This window comes from Plectropomus leopardus, chromosome 23, assembly GCF_008729295.1.
Source record: "Plectropomus leopardus isolate mb chromosome 23, YSFRI_Pleo_2.0, whole genome shotgun sequence".
NCBI lineage: Eukaryota > Metazoa > Chordata > Actinopteri > Perciformes > Serranidae > Plectropomus > Plectropomus leopardus.
Window position 1 is genome coordinate 13,133,671 of NC_056485.1, and position 26,074 is coordinate 13,159,744.

The window sequence follows — 26,074 nt, forward strand, 5'->3', positions numbered from 1 at the left end:
AGCGTTTTTCACAGCTGTGAGCACGAGTCCAGGCAGCATTTCATTTTCATATTTACCTTCATTATGTTTCTGTTTCTCTGAACAAAAAAGCACACTAGATTAAATGTACTGCATTTAATTACAAATACTCTATGAATATAGAAAATCTGCTTTTGTTCATCTCACTGTTAAAAAAACAACTAAACTAAAATCCTGCTTCCTATGTCTGGGAATTTTTAAGACTTTTGAAAGATCATTTTAAGTCTGTTTAACACCAATCAAGGCCGTATTTGTAGAATAATGAATTCAATGCCTTTTAAGACTTTTTTAAGGATCCCAGGGAACTCTGAATAAACAACAGTGTCTTCAACATTACAATGATCATCTGAAAAAAGCCGCGCTGTTTCGCTGCTCACCTGGACGTCCGGGTATTCCAGGCTGACCGGGTTCTCCGGGGACACCGTTGCCTCCGCCTGCACCAGGGAAACCCATTTCTCCGTAGGGTCGCTGAAAATCTTGTGTTGTGGTCAGCGTGACTCCAGGGATACCCTTACGACCAATACGCCCTGGAGAGGGAGGACGTAGTTTTGATAGACTCATTTCCTGTAACATCACAACTTAATGAACACTCCCTGTGAAGAGAGTAAAGTCCTCCTACCTCGTAAGCCCTTGGCTCCTTTGTTTCCATAGAAACCAGAGTCACCGGGGAAACCCTTGAGACCCGGACCTCCGCTGAAGCCAGTCTCACCTCGTCCTCCTGAGGAGCAAAAATAAAACGTTATCTTTTTCTTTTAGAGACACATTTTGGGTTTCATATATATTTTTGTTTAAGATCTGTTTGTAACTCGACTTCACCTTTGAAACCGGGACTGCCGGGGAGTCCGGGGCCTCCAGGGATGCCTGATTCTCCTTTACTGCCGGGGGAGCCGGGGAAGCCCGGGAGCCCAGAGTCACCTCGGTTTCCCTGGGCTGTGCCTGGACCAGGAGGCCCAGGAGGACCTGGAGGACCTTGGAAACCTGGAGGAGAGACAAAAGGAGTGGGTTAGATGGAGAAAGAAGGAGAAGAGAGGAGACGAGACGAACAGGAAAGGAAAGAAAACCGGATTGAAGAAATGTATTTGAAAATGTATTTACCATACTCTCCATCCAGTCCAGGGAGGCCGGGGTCTCCCAAAGGTCCAGGGACATTTGATCCCACAGGAGGACCAGGAGGTCCCGGCCGACCAGGGAAACCTTGAAGTCCAGTACCACCTGACACACAACACCAAAAACAAGAAATTATTTTCATATCATATTATTTCGTTTATACTCAATCAGCATTTTTAAGCTGTCCATCTCACCTGAGTCTCCTCTCTCTCCCTTCGGTCCGGGGAAGCCTGGACTTCCTGGGTAGGAGATGCCTCTTTCTCCCTTCAAGCCTGGAATACCAGGAGCACCTGGGCGACCTCCTGCACTGCCGCCTGGATGCAGACACAACGAAACAGCATTTAATCTTCAACATCTGCAAACTGCAGCAGCTATAAAAACTGTTTCACTGTTGTTTGCAATATTTCATATTGTTTGCAGTATTTGTCGTGACTAAGATACACATACTTTCATTTTTTAAAAATTGTTTCAAGTTTCAATTGTAGTAATAAATTCAATTTGTTCATCTAGAAAAACTCCTTTAGGGGTCATCAATGAAAACAAATAATAATTCTGTGATAGGGTGACACCACAACGTTATCGTACTGTAATAATCAATACCGTTGCAACCCTACTGCCTAGCATTACTCTGGTGTGTGTGATGAGGTCCTTGCCTGGGGTTCCAGAAAGGCCTTTAGGTCCAGCAAGGCCATTAAGTCCATCCAAACCAGGGGGTCCGGGCAAACCTGCCAAAACACAACAAAGTGTTTGTCTGCAGCCTCTCATCTCATTTGGAAACAGAATGTAAACATGATTTAGCAATATTTCTATCACCTTTGGCTCCAGGACCTCCAGGACCTGCAGGCAGACCAGGAGGCCCGTCTGCTCCTCTTCTTCCTGGGAAACCAGTCAGGCCCTTTGGCCCAGGGAAACCAGGGGAGCCTACATGGGGGGGCAGGGAGGGATATGTTACTATCTAACTCTGGCTTCCTCTAATTCTCTGGTGCTTTAAAGAAAATATATCCTCTCCGCCCTCTCTCACCCATTATTCCCGGCCGTCCTCCTTCACCAGGCGCTCCCTTCGCTCCAGGGAAACCTGGACTTCCTGGAAAGCCGCTGTCACCTGGGGCACCGTCATTGGCGCGGCCACCTAATAGAGACAATCAATCTGGTAGGTGAGCCATGTTTTTATGATGTTGTTAGTGTATTCAGAGGAAACCCAATCACATAAAAGAAAGGGTGGTTGGTTTTACCACAACCAAACATGGTGAGTCTTACCAGGGAAACCTGAATCTCCTGGCTGGCCTTTAGCTCCTGGCCCTCCAGGATAACCATAACTCTCTCCAGGTGCACCTGAGGAACAAAACATGTGAGTCAAAGGACAGATTTCTGCATTAAACTATTCATAGATATGAGACTGAATGGTAATAGCAGAAAAGATGAGCTGAAGGGTGTTTTCTGGTGTGTGTGTTCATGTATTTACACTCACCTTTGCCACCAGGCCGACCGAATTCTCCAGGGTTGCCAGGTAAACCAGGAACACCATCATCACCCTAAAAGTAGCCGTCAGACCGTGAGTTTCACTGGCTTAACTCGCAACATATTTATTACAGTCCTATTTAACACAAGCAAGAAGAGACTCGGGTAGAATTAGAATAAAATTAAAACCAGGAGACAAATACTGCAAGATGCAGGATGCATAACGTCACTATAAAATTATTACAAAGAAACAGACCAAAAACAACAAAAAGAAGAAAAGCAATCAAACCACAAATAAAAGGACATAAAATAGATAAAAATAAGTTAAAAGGATAAAATAAATGAAAAAGAAATAAAAGGTGTCTGTTTTTCTTTACCCTTGGTCCAGTCATGCCAGGGAATCCCATGATTCCAGCTTCTCCCTTCGGTCCGGGGTAGCCTGGAGCTCCTGGTGTCCCGGGGAACCCAGGCTGTCCCGGCTTTCCTTTACTCTGGTCAGCGAAACCAGGAAGTCCAGGCAGACCCTGACGACCAGGTGGACCTGGTAGACCCTTGTCACCTGAAAGCAGACAGAGAACTGAGGGTTAGAGCTGTAACACGGAGGAAAAATCCTAAACAGCTCACCAGAAAATGACACATTTGATTATATAAGGCTGGGACAAACTAGTGACCAATTACATTTACTCAAGACTGTATTTAAGTAGTATTTTATGGTTATTTCACTTTATTTGAGACTAAACCTTGAATATAAAACCATGTATTACATTTACAGTCCTCTGTCAAAAGCAAAATATAAACAGGAACTAGTGTTACCTCTGGGTCCGGGGAAGCCAGGAAGGCCGCTGCCTCCGGGGAATCCGGGTTCTCCTTTCTCCACAAACTCTGATCTGAAAGGAGGAGCGGGCAGGCCAGGGGGACCGGGGTACCCTCTCTCACCTACAGGAGTAAAAATACAGGGATGTTTGTGTGACTCACAGACCGTACATCGTTCTGTAAATGGTTTTTAAAAGCTAAAAGAAGGCAAAGTAAACAAGGTCAAAACCTGAGATTAATTTATCTGCTGTTAACCTTTATTTTAGTTGTCCGATTCCTTTTTTGCTCTCATGGCACCTTTATTTTGAAGCCTACTTCAGGTGGAAACAGGATGTTTGGGCAGAAATGTTTGAGAACAAAGGATGGAAGATGGTGGATACAATTACGTTATTAATAGTGTTAATAGTGTCATTTAATGTTTCCATATAATGTTTCCTCATTTGGTTGCTGGTATGTTGTCTTCAAAGACTTGACGGTGAGCGAAAATCCTTAAATTGAACTGCAGAAATGCTAAAAATAGCTATGTATATGAGTGATGTTACAGAGACAGCGGCTGTCTGTCATTTCATGTGTGTATGGAGGTAATGTTGTAATTTATGCTTATGTATATATCTAATATGGCACATGGGTAAAAGCGAATTTTATCAATGTGTGTACTTTTGTAGCTCTTACAGTGTTTCTGAAGGATACGGTGTTTAATTCTATTATTAGTACTATCATCACATATCATTTCTATGTTTACTCCTAATATTCTTTAAAAAATATTTACTCTTATTGGTATGGGTTATTGTTCTTTTTGTTTCGTAATTGTTTCTCTTGTTTAATTCTACTTTAAATTTTGTCCGGCTGTAGTTTGGTATTATTGTTTGGCTCTCATGGTTATGTTGTCTCTGCAAGAAACCCTTCTTGCTTCATTTTTGCCTCTGCTTTTAAAGGTGCTTCATTAATAAAGTTCTTCTTCTTATTATTAACATTATTATCGTCCTAACTCCCACTCTGGACACTCTACCTTTCTGTCCGGAGTATCCAGGACCACCGGGTAATCCGTTTCTTCCAGTTCCTCCAGATGATCCTTTTCCTCCAGGAAACCCTGGGCTTCCAGGACGACCTGGGAGTCCAGGGAATCCCATCAGTCCTGGAAAACCTCTCTCACCTGTGGAGAGACACAAAGAATCAACAAGATGCTGGCACGGTTGAGGAGATGTTAGATGGGAAAAAAATCAGCTGTGAGCTACAGCCTACCCTTCCTTCCTGGTATTCCTGGAATTCCCTCTCTAGTTCCTGGTCCTAGGGGTCCAGGGGGTCCCCTGGGCCCTGGTGATCCAGGGGTGCCTGGCAGTCCTGGGGTTCCTTTCATTCCAGCAGGTCCTGGGAAACCTGGGTCGCCTCTGTCTCCCTTGCGACCGGGGAAACCTGTTGGTGGACGGATGATGGATGGCAAAATAAAGATGGTGAGAGATTCAGTCAGACACATAAAAACATTATAAACTGAGATAAGGGCGATAATCTATATATCTAGATATAAAAAACAACTTTAAAGGGACAGTTTTTTTGGAGTTGAATGGGGTACTTATCCATATATATCCATGTATATTAGATGTTGGTCAGCACGCCTCCAGTTTGGAGAAGCAGGCTGAGGTACATCACTGAAGCTAAGATTCTACTGCAGAGGAGGGGTCAGCCACAAAACATGTCTTGACTTTTAAAATGATTAGATCAGATTCAGTGAAGTCACACAGTAACATAAACTAACTAACTGATCAAAGTAGTGGTAGACCAGCTCCTGTGTTCAGTCAAATTTTGTTTTTTGAAACAACTGAAACAGCTTCCCCGTCTGACAAAAAGGTAGAGCAGTAAAAAATACTCTCAATATAGAATACACTTAAACTGATGTTGATTTATTTAGTTTGGACTATTTTTATTTGGCTAAAATACATCTTGTTGCTGACCTCCATCCACAGCAGTACATTACTTAGCTTCTGTGTCGAACTCCAGCCTGCTTCTCCGAACTTGTGGTGTGATGACTGACAAATATAATAATGTGAGCATAATCTTAAATTATTCAGGTACACAACTTAAAGTGAAAAAAAAAAACAAATTTTGAAGGCCAGCAGTGAGTAACAAATAGAAACTTACCTTTATTATTATTAGAAATGAACTTACCTCTGACACAATTTATAAGCTTATTTATAAACACAGCAGTTTATCAATTACTTTTATTCTGAATACACACACTCACAATTTGACAAAGAAGTGGGCAACAACATAAACACAAATGTTACATTACATTGTTTCATTGCCTTGGTTAGGCTGCAATTGCACTTGTTTTTGAACACATATAATTATGTATGAGTTGATTTCATATTCAGTGCAGGGATTCAATATGTTTAATCATTTTCAAGATCAAATCTGTAATTATACTGAACAATTTCATCAAAATACAGACAAAACTCCAAGTGCAATTCCAGACTGAATTAGCGAGGTTCAACCATCTAAAGTTTGTTTGCCCTACAGGATAGCACACTACTTCTACTGTTTGCTTTCTTAAAAAGAGAACAAATTTTCAACACATCCATGCAGCTAAATTCAAACTGCTATATTGGTCCGACTTGTCACAAGTCAGGAACAACACACAGATGAGTTGGAAACTAAGTCTTTTTTTAAGAGTAAAGAAAATGCCTCTATGGTCATTGATGCAGCGACACTGTTAAACAGCATTTGTGCTTTCAAACCTGTTGACCCTTCACTAAGTCCCGCCCCTTTGTGGTGGTGCATTAAATTGTCCAAGCTACCAAAGAGCCTGACCTGTAACCAGCTGCACTCTTTGAAGAAACAGTATTACATTTAGGGAAAAACGAAAAAGGGATTTCAGAGAGAAGAGAGAACACACTGCTGGTTGAACATCGGCAAATTTTCTTTTTCCTTTTAATGGTGCCAGCAAAGCAGGGTAGGTTTTAATATACTGTTTCAATCATTAAAAAGCAAAAGTAGCATGTGTACACATTCAGAATAAAGCAGAGTTTGTGCAACCATCTGCTGCAAGATAATTCTGCAAATTCATAAATGAAGCAAACACAAGCTACCAGGGCCTAAAATTAACTTATTATTAGTAACAGGTTAAATTATCCAGGCATGCAAGTGGACAAGGACAAAAAAGTTGAAAACATTATCTAACATGTTTCATAAAACAACTCATCATTCTCCTCTCTCAATTATACCTTTAGTACCTTTACAAGAGCCAAGTAAAAAGAAAAGTCTGATTTTCAAGGTATTCAAGGGATTAAATTTCTAAAAGTTAAATTCAAGGAATTCAAGCACCAGCCAAACCTGTGTATGTATACACATGCAACTTTAGGTAGATTGGTATGGCCTATTGAATGTGAGTAGCTAGCGAGCTAACTCCACACTTTTTAGGTTTGGAACGGGGACGAAATGTATATCTCCGTGAAGCCTCTCCAGATAACACAAATCAGTATTACAGGTTCCGCAGGCACAATGTATAGCTTTAAATCAACATAACTCTGAAGTAAATAAATCTGAAGCGACTGCACAAGACTCCATAGAGTTGGCTAAGTTGTTGGACAGTTGTTGGAGGATGCTACACTATGATTGGCCAGTCTGCATTCAAGGGGCGGGACTTAGCAAAGCATCAATTATTTCAATAATAACATGTAGTGCAGACTACACTTGTGTGATGTAATTGAAGTATGAGGGTTAGTACCGGCTGGCAAAAATAAAAAAACATCAGTGGTCACATTTTTTGAGAACTTCCTGTTTCTGAATCTCTCACAGCTAAAATGTCCATCTTAACTTGTTGTTCTGACCATTAATTGAGATAAAAATTGCATTTTTGTTTAATCAGATGACCTTAATTTAAGTGTGATACAAGACTCCAAACTTGAGAAAATTTTGGAGATGAACATTTTTTGCTGTAGATGAGAAACGTAGAGCAGGCAGACACTTTGAGAAACACTGCAGGTAAAGCGTTTGGTCTAATGCATGAAGAGCAGGAGGATGGAGGGATGGAAGCAAAGGATGGATGGATGGATGGATGGGGGGATGGATGAATGGGAGAGAGAGTGTCTCACCTTGGCAGCCTATAGCGAATGACCCAACACCAAGAAAAGGATGGAGGGATGAGAGGATGGATGGAGATAATGATGGTGGTGTGTAGGAAGGAGGGAAGAAAGGAGGAAGAAACACAGGACAAAGAGAAATACAAAACAGGAGAAGAAGACATTCTTTTGGGTGATGCAGAGTTTAAATAAACAACTGGAACAAAACTGTGGTGTCTGATTCGTAAATGGAGGATTGTGAGAGAAATACAGTGAAAAAAAAGGAGGAATGAACCGACACTGGTAAAAGTGAAGGGATGAAGAGTGAAGGACAAGGTCAAACTAAATAATACTTTCTCTTCTTTTACTAAAAATCTACAAATAATTCTATTTACACAAACACATTTGGATCTAAAATTCCTAAATTTCTGCAAAATTAAACTGAAGACTGGTGAAACGTGGACAGGGTTGCTGAATCTTTTTCCCTCACCTGGTGGTCCGCGCGATCCGCTGAGGCCAGGAGGTCCAGGCAGACCAGGAATGCCAAAAATCGGCTCACCTGGAAGTCCAGGAAGACCAGGACTACCAGGAATACCGTCAACTCCGCGCTCTCCCTTCAGTCCAGGAACCCCAATACGTCCGTCACCACCTCAAGAATGAAGAAACAACAGCTTCTGAGTGAGTCCTGCATTAACGCTGCTGACAGAAAGACCAGTCTTTGTCCCACTGTTGACCACAGGTATGTTTTAATAAGCTTAAAGCCTCTGGAAAAGTGGTCTGAAATAATAAGAAGACAAATATTATATCAAAGTTGAGTGTCTCATTAAGTATCTACAAAAGTCTTTAATGGAAATCTGGGTTCCCAGAGGCTTTAAGTTTTAAAAAAACTGTCTGTAGTGGCAGAGCTGGCCTTTATCAGGATTAATTATGAGATTGCAGACAGATTTCATGATTAATAGATGGAGTTATTATCAGTTTAAATGTTGAAATCATGTTAAAATCAAATATCTGCTACCCCCAGATCCTGTGGTTGGTTACGTTTCTTTCACACCACAAATGAACTGCACCAGAGTCCTGATTTCGTTTTGACTGAACCAGACAGGCTAGGTGTGAAAGTATTCTCAGATTCAGATGCCAGTTTATTAGGTACACCTAGCTAAAACAACCCTGCAACAAATCCTACCTTCATGAAGGATACATGGTTCCGTTTTTGTTTTAAAAACTTCTTTCACTGCATGATCATTTCAGCGGATATAGTTTGTGGTGCTGTTGAACTGAATTACCCTCACTGATATTAATGGGGTCGACTCAGTAATACCAAAACCTGATTTAAGAATGTAACAATGCAAGTATCTCTCTGTCTCAGACCCACCAGGTAATCCAGGTCCTCCTGGTGTCCCGGGCTGGCCCTTGTCTCCAGGGGCTCCTGGTAAACCGTTCTGTCCTGGAGAACCAGGTGTGGCTCCCAGTACCTCTCCAGGCTGGCCCTTGGCTCCAGGAAGTCCTGGAACACCATCCTTCCCCCTGCCTCCGTCAAAACTCTGTCCTGGAGCACCTGGAATACCAGGGTCTCCTCTGGGACCAGGGAAACCTGCATGGGAGGAAATAGTAGAGGTGAGTTAGAAGCGCTGCCATGAATTGAGGTCAGGCTCACTTTACTGACAAGTTGAAAATAATGCTGCAAAAACCAAAGTATGCAAAAAAATACGTAATTGCTTTCACTTGTTATCTCAGCTTCCACCTGTTATATTAACTGCTTGTAAGTATGTGACATTTAAGAGTGTTTTGCACAAACAAAATGGTAAGTTATCACTCATTATCATAGCTTTAAGTCTTAAGTATTGGCCTTGATAACATAGTATAGTCACCATGCAGGTTTACCTTGTGGTCCAGGCTGGCCTCCAAAACCAGGGTCTCCTCTCTCTCCTTTGGCACCGCTAAACCCAGGACGTCCAGGACCTCCTGGCTGACCGGGCTGACCTTTAGGACCTGACAGGTGCACACAGGTATGACTTCAATCACCAGCATCATCCATGTTATTTAAATTGCATTTTTATGGCACTTAAACTATTTTTTTAAATAGATAGCCCCATAGATAGTATGAATCATAAAAGCTTATATATTTGTTGCTCTACAAATCCTCTGGTACATAGAAAGTGATGCGTTTCCTGTTTGTTTATGACAAATAAAAGAACTTTGCAGTTAGCATGAGAGGTGATGGCCTGAACAGAGAGAGGGAAAAGTCACATCTATAGAAAATACATTTTTATCATTAGTAAAATAAAAATCAATTAGAGAACAATAACCATGAACCAAATCCTTCCATTAATGTACAGTTACAGTATGTTTCAAGTGACTTACAGTGAAATTATTGCATTCTTAAGCATTGTGCTGTCATTTTTTAACAAAGTTACATTCTTACATCAGCCAACACAAACACAACTTGCTTTAGCAACACTGCCACTCCACTAAATTATTTTTTAAAAAAGCTAATATATTATAATATGCTCCAGCACAGAGAGAAAAGTCTAGTTTAGCTTAGCATTTCAAAATAACATATCTTTCAAAATGAGACAATAGCCAGAATCAGTTAGTGCATAACATCTAAGGAAAAGCAAACAAGCACTGTCTGTTAAATCATACCTGGTCGTCCAGGTACACCGGGGACGCCGGGATTTCCTTCCTCACCAGGTATGGAGCAAGGCAGCACTTGGCCTGGTAGCAGTCGCATATATGTTAGCAATCACACTTTAAACACTCACAGACAACATTTGGACACATTAACAATAAATAAATAAATAAAAACATGGGCTACTTGTTCCATCCACATAAGAGTAAATTAACACTTCCCTTACTAAATTCTAACAGATTTTGCTTAAATAACATTTATAAATGGTATTATGGTTCAATCTATCTGAACTATTAGATGAGGCAAATTTTTTACTTTATAATAGGACAAAGCTGAGCCATAACAGAGTTTGAAAAGTATTTGGCCAAGGTACAATGAATACACACGAAAACAGAGTAATATAACTAAACCAGTACTCCATTATTCTGAGCTTTTCTGAGCTAGCAAAACACTATTAAAATACCTAGTATATGTGTAGTAATAATGAGAATACTACACACAATATTCCCTTGACTCACATCATAATTTTTTAGAAAGCCCATAAATTATTGAGATTGTCTTCCTCAGTGTTGATTGTCTGTCGCCTCCATTCATGCCAAATGTAAGACTTCCACTGAGGTTAATCTGAATTTCATCATGAGAATAATTGTTATTATTTGTGTTGTTGTGGGTTGAATGTCGTTAGTAGCAAATTTCATCACGATGAAGGGCAGCTAAAAAAATGAGAGGATGATGACTAAAAAAATAGAAAGGTTAAACTTTGTAATTGGGGGTCAGTTCTATAATTTCCTTATACATTCCCTCCCTCCCTCCCTCCCAGACCCTCACTGGTTAAAAGCACTTAGCAGAGGCAGGGCTTGAAAACATGCGCCAGGTTTCAGCAGCTTTGATTGGATGGAGAAGAGAGTGTGGCATGTATGGCATGTTTCAAAATAACTGGTGTATCTGTGAAGGATCACATATTCGGATAAAACCTGAAACTCGACTGTGAATCATCGACTGACTCTGCCAGAGTGGAATCCCTGAGACGCAGGGAGCGAGAGGCTTCCATCGGCTCCGTCATGAACAAATGATTGACAGTGAGCCAAATGCTTTCACAATCGAAAATACTACATTTCCCTACTAGTCAAGATTTACTCCTGGATTTCATTTAAACTCTTCATCTACAGAAAAACAAAAAAAACCAATCTTTCTTTCTTTATCATCAAAGCTAACCATGTGTTCACGATGCAAACAATTAATCAACACTGAAAGTGCATTAATATGGCAGGTCCCTCTTGTCAGGAGCCTGCAAGAGAAACAACGTTTTCTTCACAAATTGAACAAAAAGTCATTGGAATCAAATGATCCATTTGTGGGTGAATTATTCCTTTAAACGTATTGATTTAGGGGTGTGCCAAATCATATCATCCACTTACTAAAGTACTTATTTTGTTGCAAATGCATGTTCTTGAAGTAAAATATTTACATTCGATTTGTCATATCGTCAAGAATAAAGTCAGAAATATTGAAATATTATTTCACAGCAACATTGACGTGGCATAGTTAATGTCATTAATAAATACTTAGGAATCAAAGCAGTCTTTGAGTGCTTTGCTCTTTAGTTTACCGTTATCAAAAGTAATACTGGCAGAGCAAAGAGAGTTTGTCTGCACATGCTGACATCATTCAGCAGTGACCTGTCCACCAGGCTGCTCGCATTGTGAACACATGAAAAGCCAGTATGTGGCAATAGCTGGTTAACTGAGTAAAGCTGACTCTACGTAGCACTGTTTATTTATCTAATTACGTCTCTAATGATACTTTCTGTTGGACACAAGGGATAATTTATGAATCCACCAGTGGCTGGGCTGTCTGAAACTAAAAAAACTATAAATGCTGTCCCAGGCTCGTTACACTGGCTGGTGGATGAAAAAGTTAGTTACCCACCCGTTCCCTCTCCGGCGTCATTAACCCCTTCACAGCTGTTTTCACCTGGACAGATACACATGCACAAGGAATCAGAGAAATGGAGAGATGGATGGATGTAGAGAGAGCAGAGAGAGAGAGAGAGAGAGAGAGAGAGAGAGAGAGAAAGAGAGAGAGAGGGAGGGAGAAAATGGCAGCATACAAAGCCAGTCAGGGTCATTTGCATGCGCCAGTAAAGCAATTAAATCGTTTTGTTGTAAAACAGATATCAGCAATCAGTTTCATTCAATTAATTCAAGGCTCATTCAGTTAAGGCAAAAGCATATTATAATGTTTGCTTCAACGTAAAAGTGCTTCAAAATAGATTATTCCACTCAATGAGAAGAGAGAGGGGGAGACTGATGGAACGAAACTGTCAAACTTTTGTTGTAAATTGTCATTGTCTCCATTCATTTTCTCTCAGCTCATGTGAGTGACAATAACCTTCATATTAAGAGCAAAATGAATCAGTTGTTTAGCATTAGCGTCACGGTATGAGAGCACACATTCATACTGAAGATGAGTGGCCCAGCTGCTGCTGGGGACTTTGTGTCATTTAGTCTCAGAGAAGAAGAAGAATAGAGGATGTGGAGAGTGGATGTCTAAAGGAGGCCACTGGTGTCATATAGTTGTTACCCTACTTGCGGTCTATATTCTATGTTCTTTTAATTTTTAGGGGTAAAATATAAATTTTTATAAATATCTTTGTATGTGTAGGCAGGGTCAACATAGGAAGTAGAACTTAAAAGAGACAAACACCAGTACTATCCTTTAGCAGAACAACCAAATACAACTTATTTGGAAAATTAAATGATATGTGAATCATAATTTTGATTGACCAAATCAAATCTTCTCACTTCCACTGAGACTAAAGAAGCACAGTAGCTGTTTTGCAATCAGCATTAAAATCACATTATTGTGCATCAATGAGTCAACTAATGAAGCAGTTTATGGATTTTAGATTATTGGCTGCAGAAGAAGTGTATAAGCACATTAATGGAGACCATTAATCATGTAGTTAACTGCAGCAGCCGAGGCATGAGGGGCAGGAAGCTGCTTTGGTAGAGAGAATCTAACAGGAGCCAAGTTGTCCCTTCAGGTCCTTGAGAGTTTGACTGCTTCAGCAGATGAACCTGGAACCGTTTGTCCCCATGAAAATGTCCTCTTATGGTTTAGGTTGTTAGGGTGAGGTTGCTATGGTAACTACAGTACATGGAGGATGGACAGTGATCGGATGAAATGGATATACGGGCGGGGTGTCACCCTGTGGGAAGAATACGGCATGACATCCATGCACACACACTTTCTGTCTTGCTTATTCTGTCGCTCTTCTGTTGTTCCTCCTGTCATCACTTACCTCTCGGGCCGGGTAAACCTGGTTGCCCTGGCAGCCCAGGTATACCAGGTTCGCCAGGCTCTCCTCGAAAGCCGGGTGTTCCCGCATAGCCGATACCGGGCTCGCCAGGGCTGCCGGCACGACCCTTAGGCCCTGGGAACCCTGGGAAACCTTTCTCTCCAACTGTGCCATAGCCACCATCACCCTTGAGATAAGAAGTAAGGAAAGAAGGGAGAAGATGTTTTAAAATCTTTGACTCTATTCCTTCTCTTAAGAGGAATTTCACTGATTTTCAACCAGCTTTGAATCAGAACATTGTGGGTAGGATGTGTAAAGGGACCGTGGTAAACAAAACTGGATATGCCTCTTTTGGTAGTTGTAGGTTTTCTACCTCTTAAGCCAAAGCAGCTCTTTCTCTGTTTTCTCTGGTCATGTAGGACCAATTTAAAAGGTATTTGCATTTTTAAACTGCAGGGACGACCGAGTTTTATGTGAGGGCCCTCTTTATCTTGGTGAAATATTTCTTTAAGAATCTGCGAAAATCTGCCAATGAAATCCTTTAGATTAATATGGATTCGATTTGTCTGAGCACTCACTGGGGGTCCAGGTGCTCCTGGGAAACCAGGCAGTCCGTCTCTGCCAGATTTTCCAGTTTCTCCTGTAGGTCCTCTGGGTCCAGTTGCCCCAAGCTCCCCTTTCACCCCGACACCGAAGATGGGGTAGTAGGGCGCCCCCTTCTCTCCCTTCCGACCAAATGCACCAGGATTACCAACACGACCCTGTAGGACAGAAATGATACATTTTTATGAAACTTGCAGTTTATATATAGTTATAATATTTGTCAGCTGCAATAGCCAAAAGTGTCAACAACAGCAAATTCAACTTACAGGAGGTCCCTGAACGCCATTAAAGGCGGGTAAACCGGCATCACCAGGCTCGCCCTTTGGGCCAGGGAAGCCGGGGCTGCCATTAGCTCCGGGGGGTCCGGTTAACCCAGGCAACCCTGAGGTGCCTCCTCCTATGCAGTTACAGTCACCAGGATCCCCTGGAGGACAGAAGAAATGGGACAAACTAAAGAAAAATGATAAAAAGATGATAAATAAAAAAAAGGAACAAGGGTCAAAGGACGGATGAGGAAAAAAGAAATAGAAGGTTAAAGATATTAAAGGAGAAATGTATGGAGCCTGTTCTCGAGACAAAATCTTTCAGGCAGATACTAAAAGCATTCAGGTGTCCACAGCCAGCAACGCTAATATGGCTCCTTACACCCTTGTTTATATTCCTCGGCGTCCTAGGAATGTCCAAATATGTTATCATTAAAGGGATGGGCTGCAGTGTGACTATTCTCAACCCGGGTGCAAATAAACACTCAAAATCGCTCTTTATTTTATTTCAGGATTGTATATTATATACTATATATATTACAAAAGTGCAGGACATGTGGACTCCAGCAGGAAGTATGGCTAAAATACTTAAAACTAAACTGCATGAGTGAGAGTGTGTGTGTGTGTGTGTGTGTGTGTGTGTGTGTGTGTGTGTGTGTGTGCAAGTTTTTGTCATGTTTTGTATGCGCATGTACATCACGACTGTGCAAAATGACACAGATTATAGCGGCATTTAAAATATGATTTGGTTATTAATGTGATTTCAAATGGCACTTGTTTGTAAGATTTTCTTCAACAATGTTTAAGTTACAGATTAAATTGTGCTCAAATTTGACTGTTTTCTTGATATATCTCAAGTTTGTGTACCTCTGAAGCCATTGAACCCTCTTTCACCCGGCGGTCCTCTGGGGCCAGGTGGCCCAGGGTCTCCTGGGACAGTGTTGGTACCTGTAGGAGGACCTGCAGGCACACACACAAAGTTCAATCAAATAGAGGTTGAATTAGAGTCACAACGTAACTTCACACATTTTTTTTTTCTTAGATTTCACTCTATTTAAACTTAAGCCGAAGTGCACTGGCTGGTGTAAATGTAAAAAATGTTTGTTTGTAAATCTCCTGTTGCGGAGGAACTTATTTTTACACGCATTTGCTCACACCTAAATATGTGTAACAGGAATAATTTGAACCAGCACAGTGCACGTGCAGCTTGGTGTCACAGTGTGAAATCAGGATTAGTCTCTTTGGTCAGCAGGTAATGTGAAAGGAGTTCAGCTGCTGTTGCAAGATGACAGATGCTTATTAAAAAATAAAAAATAAATAAATAAAATAAAAGCATTATCTTGTTTATATCGCATTAAAATATAAAACAGCAATGTACTTGAACTAATTCAGTGATTTTACATTGACTATAATGACCAGGAGCTACTTGCCACAAGCAGCATGCACAGCACAGTTTGGCACCTACACAAACAAAGGAAACTGCTAAAAAAGTAAAAAATCATCCGTAAACAAATGTTTATTCTGGACTTTTACTGTAAGGAGAATCGAAGTCTTGGTTCGAAGATGATGAATCATTGGTGAACAAACCTTTGAGCTGGGATTCTCATCACGTAACACAAGTATCCCATAAAGGCAGTTGTTTAAATTATGACTGGAATTTTTGAGGCTACAAAAATGTTTATACTATACCTTAAAGGTCTAGTGTCTGGGATTTAGGGGATATATTGGCAAAAATGAAATGTAATATAATAAGAATGTGTTCGTGGGAGTATAATCACCTAAAAAACAAACTATATGCCACAAAATCCCTGTAAATCTTACACACTGGACCTTTGAATTATGTCACAGAGATATATCAAATACGTTTCAAACAAACTGAAAGAAATAAATGTGTAGAATTATTATCATCAGTTATTGTTATCACGGTTATTTTCTTTCAGTTCATGCCTGCATTGTCGTGTCTTCCTTCGTTTAATGTGTTTGTGCCAAGAAAATAAAATTTAAAAACAAAACAAAACTAAAAAAAAATCCCTGTTTGCAAACAACACTGCTGCCATGCATTAGAGTCCATGTAAAATCAGTGAATTATGTTCAGAGCAGGCGACACCTTGTGGCCAAAGATGAAGAAAGCAGCTTGGAGTCGAGCAACCCTCCCATCCAAGACTGAAGAATAGCCTCCTGCACTTGTCTCAACTATACTTACCACCGCACCCTCCACAGAGTATAGCGTTAAACAAAAGCATTTCGGCAGTTAGATAATGCCCGCGGAAAGTAGCGTTTGTTGTTTTGAATTTGACCTCTGCGAGCTGAATATTGCCATGGCAATTATGGCAATATGGCCGCGTTGAGGATACCTGCCTTCGGGCCTGGACCACTCAGGATAGATGACACAGGGTTCAACGGAAATGCCTTGGAGGACAGTTAAATCAGTCAGCCATTATGATTTAAAGTCTGTTACTATCTTATCTTATGCTTTATGACGTAAACTGGCTTTTATGGCTGGTGAAAATGCAGAATCAATTTTCTTATGCCAACCGCAGCTCCTTGACAGAATGATTAAAGATGCTATATCCAAATCTAAAGTTTTAGTCATAAATAGAACAACACATTTTTATCATTTTAGCTCCTTTCATACAAGGAATCCAGCTCAAACTGCTTTATCACAAAAAAACTGCATTAAACATCAGCTAAGATTTAAAACACGTCTAAAAAGACAAGAAAGGTTGTTCAAAATACTGATGCTCAGTTATTTTTATTGAGAGCCTTTTATCGGCTGCAATGGATTTCTAACTTTTCATCTCATCTCTCAAATTAGCCACGTCAATCGTTACGACAGCCAACTGTGGAGGAAGAGTTTGTCAGTTATTCTGTGTGAACATACTAGAAGGGCCAGGAGGTCCAGGAGGGCCAGGGGGGCCGGGGGGTCCAGTGGTACCAGGTCTACCTTCGGAGCCATAGCCTGGTATGCCTGGGCTTCCTTTCTCTCCCTTTGGGCCTGGGGTCCCAGGAAAACCGGGAGATGCAGGACGACCTGCATATGAGGACAGAGGACACACGACTGGTTAATTAATTAAATTCATATTTTAATGTTAACCCTGTAAAACCTGGACCAACATCACTTTTCTTGTGTTGCTCTGTGGTGCCTTTTGACAAGCATTTAAAGCTCTGATCCCTGAGCAAACTGGTTTATTTATTTCAAAAACATGGGCAAAAAGGCAGAAGACTTAGTAAGAAATGTTCCACAAACTGCAAGAAGTTAGTAGATTTAAATTATTATTATTTTTTTAAAAAAGGACAAAAAATTAGGGAATATCATTTTAATTCTAACGATATTTATAATTGCCATAATTACAAACTTTAAATTGTGTTACAGGAAATTATTATAATTCTTTAGCACTTTTATCAGGTCATTTCCTTCTTTATTTGGTTCTTTTTTAAACTTTCTTTTTATTTCCTTATTTTGCTTATTTTCAGGTAATTTTCTTGTAAATTTTTAAAATTAAGTTCTTGTTAATTTTTGGGTTACATCTTTTTAAAAGTATTTTATTTTATTTTTTTTTCCCAAAATATAAAAACACCACAACTTGATAGTACAAAAACACTTATTAGATTACCAATTACTCAAAAATAAATTAACAGACAATAAAATAAATGTGCATGCAAAAATTCACATAAAAATGTAACTAATAAAATGGAGCACAATACAAAAAAGAGGAAAAACTAAATGAACGAGAGAAACGATAGTATTAAATATAACAATGTGGTATAGTATAACACTGGTGAGGTGTAAATAGGGAGATGGAAGATTATGCGGGCCGTTTTTTCAATCAGGCGGGATGGGAGATTCTCCATGTAGTTAATAAAAGGTTGCCATATTTTATATAGAAAATGTATCCGATTCCTTAATGAGTAAGTTATCTTCTGGGTTACATCTTTTTAAGCTGCTCTTTGCCTTCTTCCCCTGTTTTTGAAAGAAATTAAGCCAATTTAATCAGGTTTTTAAAGGGTTAAAATTAACCCATTGCATCTCTTAGGAGTGATACATACTGTATTATGTTGCATGTTTGTCATTGTATATTACCCGGACCAAATCCACCAATTCCTGGTTGCCCTGGTGGGCCTTGTAATCCTGGAGGTCCTGGGTCACCGGGGGTACCGGGCACGCCATTGAAACCTGGGTCACCTGATGGTCCTACAGCAAATCAGAGAAGAGACGATCAACACAGGAAACTTGCACATATACAACTATAACTCATGCTCACCTGTGACTGATCTTTTGAATTATTAGTTTGGATTTTTCTGTTACCTTGAACTAAAGTGCTCAGACCATCAACGTAAGCAGGTGGTCCTGGTAGTCCGGGTTCTCCCTGGTCTCCCTATTAGAAACACACCATCAGTTCAAGTGAAGACACAAATTTAAATGATTCCTTTAAACACTATTACAACACATAAATATTAAATTCAGTGATTACTATTTAACAGCATCCTTTTTAACGCTGAATAATGGGAATATCTTATTTGACAGTCAAAAATATATGTAAAATTAAAGTTTCTTCATCATTTTAAACCAGCCTTGGTTAAACTCAATAGAGAAGCCATCTGCTGGTTAAAGGAGTGTACTGCAACAAAACACATAATACCCATAGACTCTGTGTGTGTGTGTGTGTGTGTGTGTGTGTGTGTGTGTATAAACACATCCATACATACACACACACACACACAATACATATATAAACATACATACATATATATATATATATATATATATATATATATATATACAGTTTGACTCTGAGCAGGAATTGCGTACATAACTGTGTGTTCACACAGTAATAAAAAAATAAAAAAAAAAATATAAAAACAGCCAGACTAAAAGAACAATAACTTAAATAGAGGAGCTTCTCATGGCTGGAAAAAATGTAAGTAATACCAGGTTGTCACAAAACAGCTCCCTCCACCCCCAGACCCCCCGTGTATGGCTTTTGATTCTTGTTAATTACTCTATTATTTTTCTGTAATTATTGACTGCTAAGTTACTATTTGTTGATTTACTTTTGAGAAAGGGGCTGTTAAAATTAGATCTTCTTCTCCCTGCCCCTTTTCAATCATGAATGTAATGTAGCAAATAACTTGTAGTTTGAAAGTGAAAACTAAAGTGCATGCAAACACAGTCATTTTACCTTGGGTCCTATGTATCCTGGTTGACCGGGATAACCTGGCGTACCTCTGAATCCCTGTGTCAGAAAAAAACAGTAGTTTTAATATATTGTGCAGATGATGGGGTACTTAAATACAGTCTCAATGTACTTCTACATTGTTGCACATATGTATTGCAGTTTTTTTCTTTAACTTTATTCTTCTTTGTAGAAATATTGTAATTTTACTTTTACTGTATGCATTGCATTGCCATACAGTAAAAAGTAAGTAAAAGTAAGTAAGTGCTAGATAATACAATTCATCCTGTAATATTTGTGTTTCAATCATTTCTAACACTGTAAAGTAGGAAACTACTGATAATTTGTCAATACATCAATGCATCCATGAATTGGTATATTTTACATTGTAATATTGCTACCAGCATCTGAAAATGTACTGTGCCACTGCAGGATGATTATTTGTAGTTAATTTAACCCAGAATTAAATTGGTTTAACATGTGAATTAACTGATCCTGTGGTTTAGTATTGTTGGAAACCTGCAGTTGAATATGCTTGTGCATTTATAAAACTGTAGATCAGAACTATAGATATACTGTGATATATTCATAATTTTAATTTTCAGTTCTTTCATATTTCAAGGAAACGGTTTTACAAAAGCACACCTGTTGTCCTGGAGCTCCAGGAGGCCCGTTAAAACCAGGGGGACCCTGTTTTGTGAAGTCAGAGATGACATCCACCACGGAGGAAGAGGGAAAGGAAAGGTGAGACCACAGAGGAAGACAAACAGCACATGTCACCACTGAAGAAGAGCATGGTAAGAGATATCCAGTATGCTTAAGATAAGGGAGGATTTATACAATGAAAGGGCATGATTCTACTTTTTTTGTGCTTCTATAATTCATAGAGCAGTGCAATACAGTCAGCTGTTAGCTCTTACTCTTGCCCCGGGGTATCCAGGAATGCCTTTCTCTCCAAATTCACCACGATATCCGAAAGGTCCCTAAAATCACATAAAAAGACTGTAAAAACGTCTCTCATTGAGCTCTTAGCTGTTTCAACAAAGTTTCTGATTCTTTCTTTTTTTTGCATCTCACTTTATACACCAACTGTATTTGTTATTTAAAAAAATATATATTTCTGGGAAAAAGAGAGAAAAAAAACAAAACTCACAGGTCTGCCAGGACTGCCAGTGTATCCTCTGATTCCCTTTGGACCAGGTTCACCCTTTGAGAAACACAGAAAGATACCAAAGGTGAACATGAGAGTGGCATGATTTTGCAATAAATGAACTACGAGAACATTCTTTGCATTCACACTTACCTTTATCAGCTTGTGCAAACATTAAAATCTAACTCAAAAGAAAGACAAAAACAACTAAAAGCTGCCCTGCTGATACAAGAATTAATTCTTTCAAAGTGGCCTCCAGGGTGATGGGAATAACATTTGGATCAAATGGACGTGCCGCGGTTCCCAGCCCAGCTGCAGCGCTCATCAGGCCCCTGAGAGGATGCACTGTGTTGGGCTTGGGCTGCTGAGGAATCCAGGATGGATGATTCAGATTATTTCCGTCTCGATAATTTGCAACAAGGGGATAGAGTGCTACCTTTAATGTTCACAGTGGGCTTTTCCACTCTGATAACTCAAACTGTACTAAACTGAATTGTAGCGGCCTCCGTAACCTGTGATCTTGATGTGTACTTTACGTAAATTCCTCTGTTCCTGGCAGCCACTAGATTTTTTCAGTGTGTACAGGGAGTCGACTTTGATCACCACTGTGGACATTTGATTCCCTTAATGTCTCTGTCAAAGTGACATCATCATCGTGCGATACTGAAGATGCAGCTGTGAATATTTTGGAGACTCTCCTGTGTTGGTGCTTTAAAGGATGCTTTGATGTTCATTAATTAAGTGCTAAAAAAACAATGACAACAAAAGGATATAAAGGTTGTCAGTCAATAACTAACAATTAAATCTTGGATGTTGGATTGTCCTTAAATGCAACAACTAAAGACAGACCCTGCAAAAGATTGATAATAACAAAATGCAATTATTCAAAAAAAAAAGAGGTTGTGAAATGCTGGAAATGAAAGCAATACTTCACCCTCCAAATTTTTATTTGTATATCTATTACTCTACCCATGTCACACAACGTTTGCATGTCTCCACTGTAAATGGAAAATAGAAAAATGCAAAAACTGAGAGAATTCTTGATGAAATTGAAGTCACAGGGGTCCACGTTTTACACGTTTAACAACAGCCAAACTTTATCAAAAAACTGCAAAACCTGTGCAGTATAATCCAAGTTTCATTATCCAGTAATATGTTCATTACTTCCCAAACATACAGGCAGGCCTTTATGATGGGAACTAAAAGTTAAACTTATCCATGCTCTTATTATGTTATTGTGTGACTTAGTTGAATCTGAACTAACCCTTTAAAATGCCAAAGTCACAAAATAACACAAACTAACTAATGGATTGAGGCAGCTCCTGTGTTCAGTGAGGTAAACTTACTGTTTTTGTTAACGGAGTTTGGCTTTGAAGAGAGAGCAGATAAATTTCACTTTCAGTTCAGTTTTCATTAGTACATTTACAGCGTAAATGTGTGTGTTTGGGAAGTACAGAGCATACCGCTGGATAAATGAGACTTGGATTATACTGCACAAAGTTGTGTGACAGTGTGTTTTGATATAGTTTTGCTGTTGTTTAATGTGGACTCCTATGACTTCAATTCATTAAGAGTTGTCTTTGTTTTAGTGTTTCTTTGTTCACTGGAGAGGCATTAAAGAAAGTTTTCTTCAAGAATTCAGTGTAACACAAGGTGAGCAACAGATGAACACTGTCATTTTGTGGGGAAGTGGTCCTTTAATTTTCACACTGTGGAGAAATGAAATGACACTAATGGCTTATTGTAGGAGTTATAAATATTGTTTTCCAAACTTATTTAGAAATTGACACAGGGTTTTTTTTTTAAATCACAGAGAGACTTTTGGTAAAGGTAGAGGTAGAGATGTGGTAGGAGGTTGAAGTAAACATGGCTGTATTTGTCCATCTTTGACACAATGCAGCTCATCCTGCTCGCCATTTCAAAAGAGGTGTGTTTTCCAACAAACCTGCATTCCTTTGTCTCCTTTGGGAAAACCCACAAACTCCACAACGCCATTGATCATTGGCTGGCCGGGGTCACCGGGCAAGCCCACGTCGCCCTGGATGCCGTAACCAAGGAAGAAAGAGCTGTTTACACTGATCACTGTGGCGACGGGGAGACGGCGGAGCAAGGGGGGGGAAAGGTAGCGGCAAAGTTTTGGGTCATTTGGGGAGAGATGGGGGACTGTTGAGTGGAGGACGTTCTCTGTTTGACTGTAGATGAAGCCATTCAGGGGACAGCTGTGAGTGAGTGAGTGGAGGAGTGAGGAAATGTTGGGGTGATGATGAGAGGCTGGTTTTAAGTTTATTTAGACTTTTAACAGTGTCAAAGAGTCTCTGGAGGCAGTCAGGATCAGTTGGGTCACAGCTCAAAAGTAGCCAAATGCCTTTATTTTTGGATTATTTCTATTTTATTTTCATGCATTTCCGGTACTCAAAGCTTTTATTTTGGTATTAAGAGGGAAATGTAACTATTTGCATAAAGACTAGTTTGACTGTCTGACAAATAATTTTTAAAACAAACTTAAATAACTTGGTTTTTCCAAAGTGTTTAACCACATCCTGTGGCTTAAATTATGTGCACTGACAGCTGAGGGTCCTGCAACATGGTTGAAAGCTACAAAAACACCAAATTAACAGCTTTTGCTTTGTCATATTGCTAATTTTTAGGTCAAGCATGCACCTTTAATTTCAATAGTTTACATTTTGAATACCAGCTATGTTAACTACCATAATAGCTTCCTTCAAGCTCCCCTTTGCCTAACTAAATTAGCTTCAATAGTGTAAAGCAATAGGTAGGTTAAACCACATTTCATCCAAATGTTCCAAATATTTCTTTTAAACATTTTCTTTCATAGCTTGAAAATATTTTTACACATTATTTTGCAACCTCATCTACATAATCTGTAAAATTATTATTATTATTAGCACCCAAAATTTGTGTTTGTTCTAGATGTAATCCATATGAATTTATCTCATACTCTCCATCACACATCATTGAAAATAAAGAATTTAATTTAAAATTTGAGAATTTTTCTGCCTCCAGAGCAGCTCAGCATGTATGACAAAGTATGTGCGTGTGTGTGTGTGTACGTGTTGAACCAGCCTCTCCTCCACCTCCCCCTCTGTCTCCTCCTCCTTTGATTCCTCACTTGTTCACCTCTCCACGGCTGAGAAGTGTGCTGCAATCACTGCTCCTCTTCCTTTCATTTCTAACATCAGCCTGCTGCCTGCTGTGTTTTTGACCATCGTGTTACAACTTTTATGAATGAAAGCCCACCGCATCTGTGTGTGTGTGTGTGTGTGTGAGTGTGTTGTGGAAGTGCTATAACCTCTGTTCCTAGCCTTCCCTTGCTGTGTTACCTTATCTCCTTTGTAGATAGTGAGAGTTTGTTCGCTTCTTAGCGACCCGTCGCCGGGAGTACCACTGGGTCCGGGAAGACCCACGTCGCCCTGGAGTCCGAAATACACACAACACACTGTTAGCCAATCATTAGGGTCAGGGGGGGAGCGAAGAAGAGACGAGAAGGTAATGATGAGTGATGAGAGGAAAGGAAGTAGATGAGAAATATAAGAAAAAGTGAAGCAGGGAAGATGGAAATGACAAAAGAGCATCAAGAAAACATGTAAGAGGGGAAAAAGAACAAAACAAGCAAAGAGCAGACAGAGCTAAATAATCAGAGTGCTTGGCCAAAAGTATGTAGACACATAAACATAATGCTAAAAACTGAAACTTGGGAGACTACTGCATGTGTGGGAAAAAACAGTGGTGTAAAGCTTTTTGATTAAATAATCTGGAGGTGTGGAGTTGGAAAAATAAGTGAAATCTCTGTAGCTCACACCTCATCTTCGCTTGAGGCTGCATTGCAACACTATTAACTGAACACACCTTAACTGCCAAGTTACACTGTTGGTAATGTAGGTGCCATGCTTTTACAAGAAATAAAAATGTGTGGAATATAAAAAATACAACATTTCTGGTGCTGCTGCATCTATTTTGACCCTATTTTTCTGTATTTTTTACATGTATTTTCACTATTCTGTATTCATTTTATGTCTGTTGCCATATTTTTAATTGTGAAGCACATTGTGACATGAAAAGCGCTACATGAATAAACACACTCACTTACATCACTTAATAATAATAATCTAAAATATCCCTGTGTGTTGTAGGATTTCACAGACTAAAGGGACACAAAAAGCACACCTGTCCACATACTTTTGGCCATAGAGCCTGCAGACATAGGTTTTAGCTTTGTTCTCTTAAAAAGATAGACAGACGGATAGAATAAAGTTTCACACTCAAGAGAAGGAGTGATACAGTAAAAGTAAATGAATGCAAAGTGGAAAACGTAAGGATAGATAAACAGTGAAAGGAGTGAGGAAGAAAGAAAGGAAGACGATGACAAGAGAGGAAGAGAAGAAGAAGAAGAGAGAGAGCTCTGGGATACTTTATCTTGAGTTACTTGCTGATCAGTTTTTAGAAATTATAGGAGCCCCCATTTTCCCCAATGGCTAAAACCTAAAACACCATCCTACAAAAACGTCTCTGAAAAGGCTCAACAGTAAATCCAGCTGTTTCCACATTCAGTTCAACCTCGAATCCTTCTGAGTTCAGTGTTTCGAGGGTTTTGGGTTGAGCATAACATGCATGCAGTGTGTGAGGAAGATGACTTGTTAGTAACTCTGTGTGATTGTTTGAAGATGAGATGGGTGGGTGGATGGAGGTTGAGTCAAAGAGCAGGCAAATGAACTACAAATCCCAGGGTTCACCATAACCCAAACGTGATTAAAGGGGGGATAAAGTGCAACATGGGAAGTAGGAGCAAGTGATTCCAGCACCCAGTTACAGTCCACAGATCGTCCTACACAGTGACAGCTCAGAAATCTCAACCTTGAAGTTTTATTATTAATTATTGATTAATGTTGTGCATTCAAGCAGAATTTTAATAATCAAAGCCACCAGATGCAGCACAGTTAGTTGGATGGAATTTACTTTTACATTTGATCTTTTTTTTTTATTTTGGAGAAAAACTTCATGTAAAATCTCTGAGCTGTCATTTAACAGTGATGGAAATAAGTGTGTAATGCCACTGATCAACTCACAAACTATATTCATGCAGTAAATTTTGGGACTTGATTATGATTCAGAATTTAAGATCTGATGTAAAACACATCTCGGCGAGTTTGCGGCTTGTCTCAGTGGCAGCACAAATCATTTGAAAGAACAAACCAGACTGAATCAAGTAGAGGTTCATGTGATCTTTTTATCATTCAGGAAACGGATGCAACAAACAGTTCAGTAGTCGGTCTGAGGATGGAGAGAGGAGGGATGCAGGGATGGGTGGGGTTAAAGGAGAGAAGGGTAGATGGAGGGTAGATTAATGAGTGTTGGATGGAGGAAGTGCAGGTTGCCAAGCCACCACCAGTCAGATAACATGCACGGGATTATGTCCAACCAATTCATCACACAAACACACATACATGCATTCACACCTAAACGCCTAGGACCCAGCTAGAGCACT

At 39.7% G+C, this 26,074-nt stretch overlaps 1 protein-coding gene across 1 annotated transcript in view; it reads right to left on the reverse strand.

Moving 5' to 3' along the window:
• col4a6 (collagen, type IV, alpha 6) overlaps nucleotides 1-26,074 on the reverse strand; it is a 133,910-nt gene that overhangs the window by 5,177 nt on the left and 102,659 nt on the right. The window contains exons 13-44 of the mRNA XM_042512582.1: nucleotides 23,913-24,002; nucleotides 20,575-20,628; nucleotides 20,342-20,404; nucleotides 20,067-20,111; nucleotides 19,428-19,481; nucleotides 18,554-18,623; nucleotides 18,329-18,439; nucleotides 17,129-17,278; nucleotides 15,115-15,207; nucleotides 14,251-14,408; nucleotides 13,960-14,142; nucleotides 13,385-13,568; nucleotides 12,010-12,054; nucleotides 10,095-10,166; nucleotides 9,333-9,440; nucleotides 8,824-9,042; nucleotides 7,942-8,100; nucleotides 7,485-7,493; nucleotides 4,639-4,809; nucleotides 4,406-4,549; nucleotides 3,397-3,519; nucleotides 2,961-3,142; nucleotides 2,594-2,657; nucleotides 2,383-2,457; nucleotides 2,147-2,254; nucleotides 1,939-2,046; nucleotides 1,779-1,850; nucleotides 1,320-1,439; nucleotides 1,114-1,230; nucleotides 835-996; nucleotides 638-736; nucleotides 396-545 (exon numbers count right to left, since the gene is read on the reverse strand). Of these exons, the coding sequence (XP_042368516.1) occupies nucleotides 396-545; nucleotides 638-736; nucleotides 835-996; nucleotides 1,114-1,230; nucleotides 1,320-1,439; nucleotides 1,779-1,850; nucleotides 1,939-2,046; nucleotides 2,147-2,254; nucleotides 2,383-2,457; nucleotides 2,594-2,657; nucleotides 2,961-3,142; nucleotides 3,397-3,519; nucleotides 4,406-4,549; nucleotides 4,639-4,809; nucleotides 7,485-7,493; nucleotides 7,942-8,100; nucleotides 8,824-9,042; nucleotides 9,333-9,440; nucleotides 10,095-10,166; nucleotides 12,010-12,054; nucleotides 13,385-13,568; nucleotides 13,960-14,142; nucleotides 14,251-14,408; nucleotides 15,115-15,207; nucleotides 17,129-17,278; nucleotides 18,329-18,439; nucleotides 18,554-18,623; nucleotides 19,428-19,481; nucleotides 20,067-20,111; nucleotides 20,342-20,404; nucleotides 20,575-20,628; nucleotides 23,913-24,002 (3,562 nt within the window). The remainder of the gene's footprint in view (nucleotides 1-395; nucleotides 546-637; nucleotides 737-834; nucleotides 997-1,113; nucleotides 1,231-1,319; nucleotides 1,440-1,778; nucleotides 1,851-1,938; nucleotides 2,047-2,146; nucleotides 2,255-2,382; nucleotides 2,458-2,593; nucleotides 2,658-2,960; nucleotides 3,143-3,396; nucleotides 3,520-4,405; nucleotides 4,550-4,638; nucleotides 4,810-7,484; nucleotides 7,494-7,941; nucleotides 8,101-8,823; nucleotides 9,043-9,332; nucleotides 9,441-10,094; nucleotides 10,167-12,009; nucleotides 12,055-13,384; nucleotides 13,569-13,959; nucleotides 14,143-14,250; nucleotides 14,409-15,114; nucleotides 15,208-17,128; nucleotides 17,279-18,328; nucleotides 18,440-18,553; nucleotides 18,624-19,427; nucleotides 19,482-20,066; nucleotides 20,112-20,341; nucleotides 20,405-20,574; nucleotides 20,629-23,912; nucleotides 24,003-26,074) is intronic.